Source organism: Ambystoma mexicanum, chromosome 2p (genome assembly GCF_040938575.1).
Source record: "Ambystoma mexicanum isolate Mex_15411 chromosome 2p, UKY_AmexF1_1, whole genome shotgun sequence".
Taxonomy (NCBI): domain Eukaryota; kingdom Metazoa; phylum Chordata; class Amphibia; order Caudata; family Ambystomatidae; genus Ambystoma; species Ambystoma mexicanum.
The window spans coordinates 795,266,461-795,283,696 of NC_090923.1; the positions used below are offsets into that span (position 1 = coordinate 795,266,461).

Below are 17,236 nucleotides of genomic sequence, written 5' to 3' on the forward strand. Positions count from 1 at the left end.
GTGGGTCGAACATGTCGCCCATATTATCATCCACTAGCGCTGGGTCTTCCAGAGCCAGGTCGTGAGGTGGGGTTCTGTGAGGGTTTCGTCCTCCTCTTCTTCCCCTTTGTTATCAGGTGAATAACCACTGTCTTCCTCCCCTAAATTAGTCACCCTTGGGGTAGGGGGTTGTGGGTGTGGCACTGCCGACTTCACCAAGAACGCTTTCTTGTGCCTGCTGACAGGATCGACTGCCTCTTGGGGTACTGTTAGCCCCTTCTTTCTGGCTGAGGGGGGTCAAAGAGGGTGGCCTCTTCCGAGGCTTTTTACACCCCTCTTGGCCAACCTCTGTAGGGGGGTGTCTGGCTGATGGTCCTTCATCTAGGCCAGTGGTCTTCAAACATTTTTGGCCAGGGCCCCCTTGAGCAAAATTTGGGCAGGTCGGGACCCCCCAGAAATGCCAAATGGACAGTATGTAATGTAGCGCTGTCACCTGCTCCCATCACAGTCGCTGGGCTCCCTCATCCCACTCCTACCCAGTCCCTGGTCTCTCCACACCCCATCACACATTCTGGGCTCTCCCCACTCTGCTCCCACCACTATCCCATGGTTCCCGCCCATTGGGCTCCCACCATAGTCCCTGGGTTCCCCCCATCCCGTTCCCAACACAGTCTGAGGGCCAGTGGCGACTGGTGATTTTTTAAGTGGAGGGGCATAACTATTTCCCCCAAAAATGCCATAGCGACCGAGCACAGTGAGGGAGCCCGAACCAATAAAAGGGTTTCAGGGGGGGTTTCCCCCTGTGAATTTTTGTTAAATAATGGGTTGAAATGTTGCATTGTAGCGCAGACCTTTAACAAAAAAAATGGTTAAATAGCCAAACAGTTTGCAATTGGTGCTGGGGGGCCCAGGGGGCAGGCATGACATTTTTTACTGGACATCTATGATGGATGTCCAGTAAAAAGATACCATCCCTGTCTCCTGGACCCCACTGGGCCTAACACAATAAACATGATTATGTGTGTATGCAAGGCGCTGCACATTCATACAGCAATCACTCTATCATTTACACGAGCATCCATCACCATACATTCACTCATAACATAAGCATACACGCATCCATACTCATGTTTAAATAAAAACAATGAACATAAACGTACCTTCTGCATTGGCCTGCGTGTGGGTGCTGAAACGCCCTGCTCCAGGCTGCTCTCTCCATATGTGCGAGGAGGCGCAGGAGCTCCCCCTCGGACATACAGACATGCAGTGCCCCAGCCAGCATTTCCAATGAGCTATGCAATGCTGGCGAAGCAAAACAGCCCAGCACTTGCATGGCTCAGTGAGCATGTGCGGCTGGGGAACTAAACTGAACTGTCAAAGTGAAACAGTGTTTCCCTTTGACAGTTCAGCCAGCCCAGGAGCACTCCATCAGCTGGAAAAAGCAGCTGAGGGAGTGCTCACTGTTTCACTGGGCTGGCTCCTTAGCTCCTCCATAATGGGTGAGGGGCCACTGGGTGGGCGTCCCCTCGCCATTATGGATGAGCCGCCAGGCTCGGACTGGCCTATAGGGCAATGCCTGTACCAAAAATGTAAAATGCTAGTGTGGGCCAGTCAAAATGGGCCACCATTTTGGCCAATGTGGACCAGGTTTATGAGTTACTTAACTATGCAGTTAGTAATTTTGACCATTGTTGCTGAATATATCACAATTTACTTACATTTTAACACAAAGCACCCCCTTGGGTACTATTGAAACAGTGGGCCTCATTACAACCCTGGCGGTAGATGTGCCGGTAAAACCGGCACAGCTGTCGCCGGAGTTGTATCCGGGTCCGCCACCCGCGAATGGGCAATTACTGGGTCATGCCGAGTTAGGCAGACCTGATAATTGCCCTTTCGCGGGTGCCGGTACCGGTAGATCCCCATTCCCATCTGAGCCCCATAGGGCTCAATGGGAATGGGGAGTTTGGAGGCACCGGCACCGTTAATAATGGTGCTGGTGCATCCGACGAGCTGTGCTCGTGGGAGCCGCGCGGCCCGCCAGGTCAGACCTGGCGGGCTGTCAGGCACCCGTGAGCACAACTCTTACTATGGCGGTACGGTAGCACCGTTGTTACCGTACCACCATAGTTGTAATGAGGCCCAGTCTGTGACTAAAGGAATGAATATCCATTTACAACTGCGGGCCACTTTTTCATTGTTGCCTGAGACAGTTTCATGCTTCAGCCCTACCATGTGAGCCACCCCTGCCCATTTCTTCCAATATGAAAAGAAAAAAAGATTTTTTTTTTAAAAATATTTCTTGCTGAGCTCTCAGGGCCTCCCAGGGATGCACCCGTGGACCCCTTGGGGGTCGCGACCCACAGTTTGAATACCACTGATCTAGGCTGTCTTCCTGTCTCTTCCTGAAAGCCCCTTGTTCTACCTTATGCTTGACTAGCATAGCTCCCAGGATCTCTAGGTGCTGTATGAGAGGCTGCACTCCCTGTGACACAGCTACAGAAAGGGAGTCTCCTAGGACTCTTTTGAAACTGAGGGATAGGTATCTGTCTCCTTCTGTGGGCTCTTCTACCCACTCCTCCTCACTCCATTCTGGGGAGGTGTTCTGTGATGCCATTGTGCACTTGGATTCTGACATGTGGTGCCTGTGCCCCTTGTACAAGGCAAGCTGCTAATGGACTATCAGTGAGTGCACTGACATTTGTTTCTTTTTTTAAATTTTTATTTATATGCTAATGTGCTTGCCGAGCGCTGTTATCTTGACAAATCCTATGACGATGCTGCTGAAATTGCTCCGACTCTGCTCTACCTCTTCTAAGAGAATGTGGCTGTGTTTGCCCAATCGGAACGTTAGAGGAAGGAGGGCTAAGGGATGGCGGGAATGACGTGGCATGCCGGTGGTGCCGCTCTGGGTCCTAGCTTCCACAAATGGCGAATTCTAAGAGGGCGGGACCGGCTGCCTAGCGTGTGCGAGTGAGCTCACTGCTCCGGTCCCGACCCTCTGTAAAGCTAAAACGTCCCGCAATGAGGCGACTGCTACGATAGAACGTTCTGAAAATTCTGAAGGGGAAGCGCGTGCGGCGGCAAAGTGCCTCACTGACTCTGAAAAGAAAAACCGGTGGCGTAAGCCATCAGAAAATGTATCTACATAAGCTTAAATACCCAACCAGAGGTAACATTCACATAATGATATACTATTGTGAGGACATTTCCCACAATGCAATAGAATTAACAAAATACGTGCAGAGTAAATCTCTTGACCTTATCTTGTGAGCTGCAGCAAAAAGAAAGAGGAAGGGACCCAGACAGGAATCAACATATATTGGGTCCTGGACGTGGATAGGTGGACAGAGACAGCCTCAGGACTACACTGCACTAAAGGCTTATGGGGACTTTGTGCTGTTTTTTTCAGAACCCTTTAACCTTTTAGTCTGAAAGGAAAAACAAAAGTATTGAGTTCGAAGTTTGGAAAAAAAATTGGAAAAGTGAAATGCTGTGAGTTGCAGTATTAAAGGAAGTTTAAGCACTCTGTGGGAAAGAAAGTGGTACGAGAAATGTAGCCAAGCACAAAACGTAAGTCAATGCAAAGAGTGAATCTGACCGCCCACATGTATAATGTATCAACCGACTGAAGTCATTGTCGTCTGGCCTCTTTTCACCCTTGAGCAACTTAAATGGCTTCCGTTATAGGAAGCGTGCGGCATCCTTCTGCTGATCCGGGGATGCCCTGAAGTCGCAGTGCATCACACTGACACAATGGGAGAAGCAGCATTTCAGAATACATCCCGTTCTACCCAATTTAGTGAAAGTAGTTGCCCCCTGGAAGCAAACGCCACACATACGCGCTCAAATATGGGGCAGCAATGTTTAAAACAAGCAATAACAGGAACACGCGTTACATACACCTTAAACAGGAAGCATAATGTCACGCACAATGACGTTTGGATTGATTGTGCAAATTCTGCGTAAAATGAGGAGAGCACTGTGGAGACATCGCTTTAATATAGACGTGGTAATGCATACGTTATGTGGAAAGAGTGCGAGATTTCTGGAACTGGAATGGAGGTGCAGAACATACTCTAGTCCCGTGCAAGCAATACAGTGCTAAAGGGTGATAGAAGCTCTCCATTTTGATGTGCTAATAACTTTGCGTAAAAGACAAAGCCCCAACAAAATTAACAAAAATCCATTTGAAGCCTCTTGTCGGTGCATGCCAGAATGTATTCTTGTGTGTTCGGGGTTTCCATAGGCAATAAGAGGGTGGCTGCAACTTAGACACAGCAAACTGGAGAGTTATTTGTAAAACAGTGTCCTCTGCACCAATAATTTATCACTAGAGAAAGCTGCCTTTTACCCAAAGAACGAAGTAGTGAACGGCAAACAGCTGCAGTAGGCACTTTTGCCCAAAATATCTTTGAATTTTCGCCATCCCGTTTTTTCTAGTTTAGGCTATTAGGTGGTGTCCCTGCGGACTTGTCTTCTAGCGAGAAGACGCCACGCTATATTCTGTAGCAGCCAGTGACACATTATTAAAACAGCTTGGGTCTGACGCTGCCCCTCTCTCGCTAAAAGGGTGCATCTGCCAGAGCGGCTCACACGGCTAAAAATAAAGACGGTAGTACCAAAAACAAAGTTAACTATTTCACATCGCTGCACTCAAAACAGCGCCATGTAGGGGGCGGGGGTAGGTGTGAAAAGCTTAAACCCCTGCCCACCAAAATGACCCCTTTCTAGAGGCCTTCACATCTGTTGCGTAGCAATTATAGTTGTGTACGCATGCGCGAGCAGCATCGAGGCTTGCGCATGCGCTGATTGCATTAAAGGCGGTGCACCGGCAGTTCGTGCCGGCGACCGGAGCAGACACACGTCTCCGGCGTCTTCTCTATGGGTGCCTGCCTGCATGCGTGAGTGTGTGTGCGTGTGAGGCCCCAACACGCCCTGAGGCCCATAATACTGGCGAGGAGGGTGGACACGGAGCCGTCCTCCGCTCCGAAGACATCGGAGTGAAGGAACGTTACTGCGTGTGCATCGATCGGATGCATACGGACCCGCACGCACGGCCGGCGGCCATTTTCTTACTCTACTCTACTCTACACGCAGATTGCAGTGGTTGCGGCCCGAGAGGGTGCTCGTGCGCCATCTGCCTCCTGCACTGCTCCAGAGCAATTTTTGGAACCACCACAGCCCAGACACCACAGGGTTGTGGTAAGAACAAGAAAGTGAGTGTGAAAGCACTCTGAAGTTGACCAGCTACCTCGACTCCTACCAGACAAGGATCACTGTGAGTACACAATGGGGTAAGAAGGAGAGGAAGAAGAAAATGCTGTCGCCCCAATACCTCGCAGAATGCACAGTACTCTAGCCCCCATGCCTGAATTTGATACCACAGGCCCCCCATCTAAGCTAGGACCGAAGTGGATCACATGGGTCAAAAAGCTGGAAATGATTTTTAGAGCCTCGGGGGAAACGGAAGATGAGGCGAAGATTGCCATCATGGTCTATTCTGCAGGGACTGAGGTTCAACGCATATATGACACTCAACATTCCAGCAGCGAATTATGATGCGGTCAAGCAAGCTTTCCGTGACCACTTCCTTCCTATGGCGAACGTTGACTTCGACAGGTTTGTCATGGGCGCTGAGAAACAATTGGAAGAGGAATCATTAGACCAGTTTTGCGCTTGTCTGAGACACCTAGCGAGCTACTGTAGATGGGTTAACGAGGAAGATATGGTTCGCAACCAACTGCTGCAAGGTTGCTGTACAGGGAAACTGTGGAGACAAGTGCTAAGAGAACCTGGTCTGACTCTGCAGCAAATTCTGTACATGGGGATAGTGTACGAACTGGTGGAGGCAAGAGGGGCGAAAATGGACGCTGCTACACGCTCCAGGAAGGAGGAAGAGGCATATGCAATAGGACGTTCGGCCATGGGGAAGGCAAGATGGACACCAAGGAGAAGCGAAGGGCCCACAACGCAAGGGAATGTCTCATCGTGTTCATACTGCGGGTACGATCTGCCACATGCGGGAGAGTGCCCACCAAAGTCAAGGACCTGTGGTTGATGCGGGACACTATGCGAGAATATGCAGGGCAACGACGCCAGTAACAGTTTTGAGAGGACCATAGAGAAGTGGTAGGAGTGTCGCTGGGAGAGTAAGGGGTGTGTCCTCTGTCGAACAAGGAATGCAAGATCTCAATATCACGGAAGAGGAGGAGGAAGATGAAGAAATATTTTTCATCTTAAGCATTGCGCAAGGCCCTGGGGACCGTCGACAACCCAGATGCACCGTCAACATTAGCGAGATGCCAACTCCGGTCCTCATAGATACTGGGGCGTCTGTCTGCGTACTCGCAACCAAACATTACAATGCTCTTCCTGGTCCACCAAGGCTGACTAATTCCACAGCGCGTATTTACGCATTCGGAGGGGATACACCTCTCCCCATCCAAGGAGTATTCGTGGCCCCAGTCTCTCATGGTCAAAACAAAATAAAGGCGAGGTTTTTCGTCACCAGCGTAAGCCCACACTCCCTCCTAAGCTGTGCCGCGTCAGAAGCGCTAAACATTGTACACTTCACTCTTGCGGTGTACTTCACCGATCTGGACCGCCTACTACAGCGCTTTGAGAAGATCTTCACTGGAATTGGAAAACTCAAGGCTGAGCCCATACGGCTGCACATAGATGAGTCCGTGAGGCCGATAGCGCTTAAACATCGCCATATCCCTTTTCATCTAAGGGAACAAGTTGTGAAAGAGCTACAGTCACTGGTGGACAAGGACATTATCGAAAGGGGAGATGGACCCACTCCCTGAGTCTCCCCAATTGTGGTGGCCCCGAAGCCGAAACAACCAGGGGCAGTACGCATCTGCGTAGATATGAGGCTGCCTAATGTGGCGATCAAATGAGAACGCCATCTCACACCGACCCTAGATGACATCGTCGGAGAGCTCCAGGGAGCTAGGGTTTTCTCGAAGCTAGACCTAAGATCAGGTTACCACCAGTTGGAGCTCCACCCCGAGTCTAGATACATTACTACCTTTACGACTCATGAGGGGTTGTATCAATACAAAAGACTTAGTTTCGGGATCTCGTCCGCAGCAGAGGTCTTTCAGAATGCCATCAGGGGGGCACTGTCAGGACTCAAAGGGGTCATCAACATGTCAGATGACATCCTAGTTTTCGCAAAGTCAGAAGCCGAACACTTGAAGCGCCTAGAGAACACCCTTGAGAGACTGTGCAGTGTCGGTTTAACCCTACACAAAGAAAAATGCGAATGTTTGAAGGACAGGCTTGAATTTTTTGGATTTATATTTCATGCTGGAGGAATTTCCCCGGATCCGGAGAAGGTAAAAGACATCCGAGATGCATCCCCACCAGCGTCCCCAGCCGAAGTAAGAAGCTTCCTAGGGATGGTCAATTATTGTGGCCGCTTTATCCGAGATCTAGCCTCCCTATCAGAACAACTGAGGGCGCTCACCAGAAATGATGTGGTGTGGACATGGACAGGGAAGGAACAAAGAGCGTTCACCGCCATCAAACATGCTCTGTCGGAGCAAGAGACAATGCCTACTTCCACCCCGGTCGCCAGTCGGAGATCGTAGTTGATGCTAGCCCAGTGGGGTTGGGAGCAGTCCTCATGCAAGCAGACCAGCAAGGGACCATGAGGCCCATCGCCTATGCCAGCAAAGCCCTGACCGATACGGAGAGGCGTTAATCCCAAATAGAGCGAGAAGCCTTGGCCATACTATGGGGGTGTAAACATTTTAGAATCTATATTCTAGGGAAGCCAGTCGTTGTGGTGACTGACCACAAATCCCTCATCCCGATATTGTCTGGAACGTCATCCAAACCGCCTCCACGCATAGAAAGGTGGATGTTGGCCCTCATGGAATATGGGGTCAAATTACTATATCGACCAGGGACACACAACCCGGCGGACTACCTATCGCGCCATCCGGGCACTGGGAGGCTCAGGGACTCACTAGAGGTGGCGGACTGCGTGGAAGCCGTACATCTAGTAGTTGAGGCAGCACTGCCTGTTGCCCTGACGCGTCAGGAAATCGCAGATGAATCCAATAGCGATGAAGCATTCCGAAAGATAAAAGGTGCAGTGGACACAGGAGAATGGCGGGAGGTCCTCCTAGACAACTCCCGAAGGACTGCGGAAGCACAGAGATCTACAGGCACTCTGGAAGACACGCCATGAATTGTCGGTGGCAGACGATGGAATACTGCTAAGAGGGCACCAGATCGTGATACCAGGGGCGTTAGTTGGAGAAAGTCCTACAGCTAGCCCACAAGGGACATCAAGGAATGGCCAAGATGAAAGCTCGTCTCAGGTTGAAAGTTTGGTTTCCGGATCTGGAAGGAAGGTTGGAAAAATTTGTGAAGGCCTGCATCCCATGTCAAGCCGCAAGCCTTGTGGAGAGAGCGCCACCCATTCAGGCCATGGAGAGGAGTGACGGCCCATGGGGGACAGTGCATGCGGACTTCGGATCCACGGGCCGAGGTTTATACTTTCTGGTGGTGACCGACCAGTGGTCACGATACCCAGAGGTGGAGTTGGTCGAATCCACATCCATTGACCACACCATTCTGGCCATGGACAAAATATTCGCCACACATGGATTCCCTCTGGAAATTTGCTCGGACAATGAGTCACCGTTTCAGGGCCAGCGTTTTGCTCAATACTGTGAGGACAGGGGAATAAAGCATCGCAAAATAACCCCACTATGGCCGAGAGCAAATGGCGAGGTGGAGCGGTTTATGCGAACGCTCAACAAAGTGTTCCGCATATCGGTGAATGGGGGAGAAGATCTCCGGCGAAATCTGGTCGAGTTTCTCAGAGAGTATCGCACGACCCCACATCAGTCCACCGTAGTCGCCCTCGCAGAAGCCCTTTTCAAAAGAATACCAAGAGGTCTACTACCCGAAGTAGAAGGAAGACCACCAGGAGAGATCGACAACCGCAACGTGCGCACAGAGAGGGCCACTCTGAATGAGAAGGAGACTACACGGAGAAGACTACCTGAGAAGGCGATCGCAATAGGTGACACCGTGCTGGTGCGCAACAGGAAGCCAGAGGGGAAGTTATCACTGCCGTATGAACCACAACCACTGGGCGTGACCCACGTCAAAGGGTCAATGGTCACGGCTGCCAACGCAAGAGGGACTGTTACCAGAAATATTTCGTTCTTCAAGCGCATAGAAACTGCGAACCCTGAGGCAGCGGTCAGAGATGCCCCTCACCCGAATACTGGACTGCCGGTGGAAAACGATGGCCCGCCAGAAGCTCCGGTGTCACCCGAGGACCCCGATGCAGGAGCATGCAGGTACCCGAGCCGGGCGGAGCGCAAGCCACCGCTGAGGTTCAAAGACTTCATTATGGACCCTACCTCGTAACTAAGGGCACACTTATCGTGAAAGTTATGAGGGACCCTGTTGGTTCCCATGTTTGATAATGTTAATTTTGTTTTGGGGGAAAAGGAGGGATGTTGCGTAGCAATTAAAGTTGTGTACGCATGCGCGAGCAGCATCGAGGCTCGCGCATGCGCTGATTGCATTAAAGGCGGTGCGCCGGCGACCGGAGCAGACACACGTCTCCGGCGTCTTCTCTATGGGTGCCTGCCTGCATGCGTGAGTGTGTGTGCGTGTGAGGCCCCAACACGCCCTGAGGCCCATAACATCCCATAACAGAATCTACTGTGCATGCCCGTTCTTTCCATACATAACGTGTGCCTTGAGTAAACTGAACGCTGAGTGGCCACATTTCCAGTACTGGATCATGCAGGCTTTTTTTTACAGTGCGCGGCACCCTTGGTCCGCCGTGCACAACCAGAAACTCGTGTTTCACAAGCCTGGGGAGCTAGAGCTGCAAGACTGCTATACAGATTCAGATGTGGTGGCACACTGCTTTGTTTCATTGTACGTGAACCTTATCCAAGTGATTTAGGTTCGAACCAAGTTCTTTTCACAAAAAACGCGGTCCACTGTGCACACCATTGGCCAACATGTGCAGGATAATTAGCATAACATAAAAGCACTTGAAACAGCACAACCAGGGGGCAAGCTGCACTCCATGGAAGTCATGACCCTGGACTTCAATTGCAGTATGTGGAAAACGTAAGTCAATTGAGGGAAACAGTTACAGTTGGTGTTTTTCTGCAAAATATAAACAATAACGGGCATTAGCAAATCAGCAATTTGGGATTGTGTGTGTATTTGGGATAGACATTTACCAGACACTGCCGTAATGATACTACCATGGCAACAACTGGAAATGGTGCGGTTGCCCAGGCATATTTTATCACTGACTGGCAAATGCCTATGCAATACCTATATGCCAGGAAAAACTATTGGTATTGCCAATGGTTGTTTTTAATAGGCCTTAAGAGCAAGGGAAATGCAAGACTCATTGAAGAATTGGACATAGAATAAGAACCCAGACAGACCACATTACTAAACAATTCCAGTTTGGGTTACACTTTGTTATGTGGGTTACACTTTATGTTCATGCGCCAAGAAAAAAAAGAATGAGACTTAACTCGATTTTAGAACTTCACAAATAATATATTATCTATCATTACATAAAATAGAGTTAAGCCTCATTCTTTTTTTCTTGGCGCATGAACATAACAAAGTGTAACCCAAACTGGAATATTTTTCTAAAACGGAGTTGAGGAACCACAAATACTCCATTGTTACCAGTTTCATGGGACACAAATATAATTTGCATCAAAAACGAGGGCGCTGAGGTCCAAGTTTTAGTGTCCACTGGAAACGTTTCCTCATCATTTTTTCACATTACTAAACAAGCATTGGCGTTTGTGTAGGAATGGGAAAAGCACTTGCAAGACACTGCCGTATTAATTGGCTATTGATGGTAGAAGGTGGTAAATGATGCGAATACCTGGGAATCTAATAGCAGTGCCTGAAGCCAAAACTGTTGGCATTGCCAATGCTTGTTTAATGTGCCACCATACCAAAACGATTGCAAACTGCTTGGCTTTTTACCCAATTTTTCACAAAAAGTGTGCTTTAAAGCACACAATCTTCACCCATTATTTTAAAATGTTCGTCTGGGGTGTGGGGGAGAAACCCACATACCTCCCTTGGTTGATTCGGATTCCCACATATTCAAGTCAAACATGTATGCCCCTCCAATTTAAGAATTCACAATCTGCCACTATTTTTTAATTGCTGTTAGCAGCCAGAGGCCTTGTGGTGCTAAAAGCAATTTTTGATGCTGGGTGCAGAATTGGGTGGTAACAGTCAGGGGCACCTTGTTAAAGGTCCTAGCTATGCTTGGGCACCAGGTCATTAGAAACCGGTTCTGCCCAAGAACGAGTGATTATTGCTATAATATATCCTTATGTATTTGTTTAATTTGTTTGTCTTCTGTAGATCTGTAAACCTTTACAAATAAAACATAGGTTTACATGTTCATGGTATTTGCACATTAAGCATGCAAATTGTGTACCTAGTTTGAGCAAACCCAAGTACCACCGTAACCGAGACGTTCTTGCTTCTCTTTCAGACCTGTGGCCGAAGGTTTAAAGAACCTTCAGTGGTAGACGAAGATGATGTGTCTGTGTGGAGCATTACTACAGAGAGTTCTTTTCCAGGAACAGATCTTAAGGAAGACAACAATCCTGCCTCTGCGAACACTGACACTAAAAGTCATCACAGCCGAAGGAAAGAAAGTACGCCCTCTGTAGGCCATGCGATGCGCACAGGTTTTAGCAGTAATCATTTGGACATGCCCAGCGTGGGATCGAGCCGGGCTTTCCACCATTATTCTACTGTGAGAGGGCTTACAGCAGAGGACATCAGAAGAGCGAGGGAAGCCAAACAAGTAAAGGAACCCCCAGATCCATCAAAGGTTCCAAGGCAAAAGGTAACTACAATCAATCAAGTTTAAAGCACTAGTAACAAGTACTGGTAATTTGCACCCTGTTCGTAAAGAATTGCATTTCATTCAGCTCCTTCTGCTAAAATGGCTAAGACTGCTAGCCTAGTCCTTTGCCAAAGGGCCCATGTAAATAATACTTTGAATATTTGAGTATGTAATAAGCACTTGCAAAATGTGCTCAGTGGAGCACATTTTAAATAAACCTGCTGCAAAAAATTAATTATGCGCAATTTAGTTGCCAAAATTTTCAAACTTGGGGAGTTCAGACAAAAACTGATACACGAAGTACAACTAAAAGTGGGACGGGCAGCATCACATTAAAGGGGTAGTTACATTTCGGTAGGTTGCAGTTAATACTGTTACTTGAAAAATAACCTACCGCAATTCAGATCTTCTGTGTGGCTATTTTTCTTAACGAGTTTTGAGATATTACTCGTTGAGCTCCGCTCTTAGCAGTTCGCATAGCTTTCCTCAATGGCCAAGCACTCTCTATCGTTATGAATAGGCTATTGTACTATAAAACTTTAAAACATCTTACAAATGAAATTACTTTAGTAATATGGGGCTCATTTCGGAAGCTGTGGTAATTGCTTTGATGGTACCGCAATCCGCAGTTTCGTGCGCACAGCCCCCGCATGTGCAATTTTGATTGTTTGCTCTATGAAGTAGAAACAGTGCACAGCAATCCGTGCGGACCAGGGTTTCCGTTAATGTTTGCACTTTGTAGTGCAAACACGCTTACATTCCTCACGCCACCTATGTTTATGGCGGGATGCATTTAAAATGTTTCCTATTGACTTTGCCAGCTTTAATTTTAGCAGGTGCAATAAATAAGATGACGGATTCCATAGGAATACAGAACATTTCCGCCAGCATCAAAATCAGATGCAGGCGTACATGCTCTCATTTTTTGACAGGCAATGTGGAAACGGGTGGCGCGAATCTGCATTTTGTTCCGTGCCTGTCGCACTTAAAATCGCTGCAAGTGAAACCGGAGCCGTAAAACCATGCGCAAAAGGTTTGCACATCTAGGTATATGAAAATATGGAGCTCTTTCTGTGCAAATGCGCGTTTTGCCTGACCGCACGTCATTTAGAAAAAGTGTCAATAGCTATCTCTCGAGAGCTAGCCAAGCGCCTTTTGAGGTACCTCCCTTGTTGTGACCCACTGGGCTTTCCCCAAGAGGCAATTTAGTTTGCAGTGTCCGTTCCCATCTTCTGGTTTATAAAAACCCAAAACGAATGAAATCATGTGCATGGTTTGAATACATCCTTTACCACTCCTAGCACGTGTAAACTGAGGCAGTAAGTGTTTGACAGTAATTAAAACTTTAGAAAAGTACTGATTGTATATATAATATATTCTATACTAGGGGGTTCTGCCCCCTGGTGCCTTTGGCACCCAACCCCCCAGAGGGGCTCTCGTCGTTCACACCCCCGCCCCTGGCGGCGGCTAGAGGTTGAACTTGGCGGCTTGGTCGCTTGTGGGGATACCCCACTAAGGGGTTGCTTCTTTCGCACCCCCTTCCTTTGGGGAATTCAAAAGTTGGACAGTATACCAGCAAAGTTGGGACAGAATGACAGCAGACCCATACCTTTAGGGCATACAATGACCTGAAGTCAAAGCGTTATGTACCGTCACTTACACAAGTTCTCTCCCAGAATCCATGTTTTTCTTTTCCCTACCCGCATACTCACGGTCATTCTTTTCCACGCCCTTCTAGTCACTATTTCCCGCACTGCCCATCTACTCAGATGAAACACATTCCCCCTTGTTTATGTTTTGACATTAATCCCGATCATTCCGGTTTGCTTCCCAAACGCTATCAATCTTACACTTCTGACTTTACCAACACCCCTAGGACAAAGAATATTATTTCCCATGACAAACCCTTTCTTTTTGACACAAACCCTTTCTTACCCCACGGAAGACAGCAGACTAACACCAGAGCCGTTCACCTGACATGTCCCAATGCAAGCATCAGGCAATTTACTTAATCACACACACCTGATGACCCTTCCTTTTCCCCACTGACACAGAAGGCGGAAAAAGAGAGCACAGTACGAGCCAGGCAGACCACACGACGAGACAGCTATCCAGGCCCGGCAGTTCAAGAGGAGGAGAAAGGTGGCAAATATCGAGAGGCTGACCAAGAGAGACACAACTTTGCCCCTTTTCAACAAAACCCTGCGAACCCTCAGCTGAAGGAATCGTAAGACCGAGGACAATAGCCCATGCATCTTGCGGCAGATATCAACGGTGCACAGAGCGTATCAACACCCATAAGCCGGAGCAAGGGAGACTCCTGCTTCCATGGTACCAGCCTTGACTACAGTTAAGAGGAAAGCTAAGCGGTTCATTACAGCCGGTGAGTCGAGGGAAGAGCTGATAAGAACCGGGCTGTGGTGAATGAAAGTCGCAAAGTGGCAAACTGAAAGAAGTACAAAGAACTGTAATATTGTAAAAGGGAGACCAGCTGCAGAGGGGGACCTTCACCACGTGGGTGCTGCTCTTAGAAACTCTGTTCGATCCCCATCTGAGTGAAACTACAGGTACCAGAAGGCCATAGGAAAGCCGCCAAGATAGGTCAAAGTGGTCATAGAGGAGGTCTAGCAAAATCCCTGTACTGTCGAATGCCTTTGACCTAAGAGCTGTAACGAAAGTAAGGGAAGTGAATCCTGTGAATATTGAAAGTAAAAGTGAATGTGAAGTTGGCAAGAGTGAACCTGACGGAAGAGGGATGCTGACGAGAAGGGGACAAGTCTAAAGTCCCAAGAAACAGTGTGTTGACAAGAGTGAACCCAGCCGAGGGATGTCCACTTGAACTGTTTAAAAAGACATTAAGATTTGTGAAGGAAGGAAAAGCCATAGTGAACTTGTTGGAGGGAGGCTGAAAGCAAAGGAAGAGAGGGACCCAGGGGTGAATCCATCACCCGGGAAAAGCCATAGTGAACTCGGTGGAGGGAGGCTGTAAGTAAAGAGGGGTCTGCGCCCGGAAGAGGGGGGACCCAGAGGTGAATCCATCACCCGAGAAATGCACAGAACAGAACTTTGTGTTTAAGTTGTTTTGTAAACCTATCAGGCCCTTGGAACCTGGAGACACAACCACCGAATACCTTGATAGCGAGAGGAACAAGGGCCAACGCCCAGAAGAAGGGGACCCAGGGGCGAAGAAGCCTCACCCGAAGTAAAACCAGGAAACAAACTTTCATTTTTGTTGAAGGAACTTTTGTTTTTGTTATTTAAATACGTCAGGCCCACGAAGGCAAGAGACTTTCAAGAGAAACAAGACTTGGCCATCGACGGCCGTGATAGCTGCAAGTGGAACTGTTGTCTCGTGCTGGGAAAGCTCGAGAGTGTACTGTGCTCCAAGATCTCAACTTGCTCTATGCTCAAAATGTGGGGAAAGGAGACCCAAGCTACAGCATCGTGACATATTAATTGTGAATACTTCTTTCTTTTCTTGAAAACTATCCCACACCGTTTTATATTCGTTGTAAGGTTTGGCACTAGGTTTCTTAGTATAGGCCCTTTGTATTTTGATACAACGCCACTAGGACTGCCTTATTTTCATTTGATGATCGACAATTGCTCCCATCTTAGATTTAGGTTTGGATTAGGTATTTTTCCAACATGCATATAGTTTAATAAACACCCTTGAACTGTCATCACTTGTGTCTGCTGTTATGTTGCCACCATGAGTTCCTTACACGCCCCTCACTTTAAGCCACAGTGCCAACAACATCTGGAACAAGGCGATGTAGAGGCCAATCCTCCCGCGGTGTGACCGCAACCTCAAAGCACTGTTGCTCAGTTACAAGTACCTTTTCATGCCTCCATTGATGAAAAGGGAATAATATCATTCACCCTTGCATTGGGGGAATCACTGCAGACCAGTTGGTGTTAAAGTTAGTCAAAAACAGGTACTGCATCAAGCTCCTGGGAAAGCCACACTACCTTCTGCCATGCTCCAGAAAGATGCAGCGGGAGGTACTCCTTCTGCTACAGGAAGAATGTCTAAATGGAGCCTTCGAGCAAGTCCACAAAAACCTTCTTTGTACACAAAAAGGACAAACCAAAAGACCAGTGTTCGATATGTGTCCTGCAGACAAGCTTGTAAAGTTCAGAATTACCACTTTGCAAGAGGTAATCACCCTCCTAAGGCAGGGAGATTACATGCCTTCCTTGGACATGAAAGATGCATACTTTCATATTTTAATGATCTCAGGCCATCTCAAATATCCACTCTTTAAAATGGATGCTCAATACTTTCAGTTCAAGGTGCTCCCATGTGATATTGCATCAGCGCCATGTTTGTTCATAAGGGTGCTAGTGAAATTAGCAGCTCTTCTAGCCACATCCCATTTTAACCTTATCTGGACGATAAGCTTAACGGGGAAAAGCATGGCCTTGTGCCAAGGAAACACTAAAAAACGATCAGTCGCCTGCAGCAGCTGGGCTGTTCAATCAGCAAGAAAAAATTCAGTATCGTCGCAAGGCAAACAAAGACATTTCTCCAGCATGGAATCTTTCATGGATTCACATGCTTATAAATATAAATCAGTTTTTCTTTAAATTTAAAACTGCTTGAGCTTGTATAGCCCATTACTGTCACTTTGGGTCATACTGTCCCAACCAATGACAGTGGTCCTTCTTAACTCCACCCCTGGTGGCCATCTTTAGGTTTCTACTGCACTTTTAAGTGTTGGGAGTCCTCGTGTTTCACTCCTCGATATTCTTTCTTTTTTTTAACAACTTTTTTCTAATTTTCCTTCATTCGTCACCATTGTGACTGCTGGTAGCAGGCATCCGTTGCTGGTGAAGATTGGAAAAATCCAAAGATCTTCTCGTTGAGGCCTTCTTCTCAGATTTCAGGCTTTTTACAAACAACCATGGTGAATGCCAGCAAAATGAGCCTCTTCAGTATTAGTATTTAGTATTTATTTATTTATAAAGCGCAGCCAGGCCCGGGGGCATAAGGGCGCGTGAATTAGATCTGGTTACAGTTACAATTAACACATTCAACAAAGGTTACGTTACAGTTACAGATAGGTACAAACATAGTATTGCAAGTGCGTAGATATACATTAAATTACAAGGTGTGTCAGCGAAAGTCAAGAGGTTAGGCTGTCATAGAGTCCAAATGATGAAGCCAGCACTTAATGTTGTGTTTGAACAGGTTGAATGAGGATTCTGCTCGCAAGGAAGCAGGGATAGTGTTCCATAACTTGGAAGCTTGTACAGGGAAGCTAGCTCCACCCGAGTTATGAAGTTTGAATCTCGGTATGGTCATGGTGTTAGTTTGTGCTGCTCTGAGTGGTCTTAAGGAGGTGTGGGGTGTAACTT

General features: G+C 47.8%; 1 protein-coding gene across 2 annotated transcripts in view; it reads left to right on the top strand.

Moving 5' to 3' along the window:
* Nucleotides 1-17,236, top strand: part of COQ8B (coenzyme Q8B) — a 666,225-nt gene that overhangs the window by 273,638 nt on the left and 375,351 nt on the right. For both annotated transcript variants that reach the window (XM_069644459.1, XM_069644460.1), the window contains exon 3: nucleotides 11,516-11,875. In XM_069644459.1, coding sequence (XP_069500560.1) covers nucleotides 11,516-11,875 — 360 coding nt within the window. The remainder of the gene's footprint in view (nucleotides 1-11,515; nucleotides 11,876-17,236) is intronic.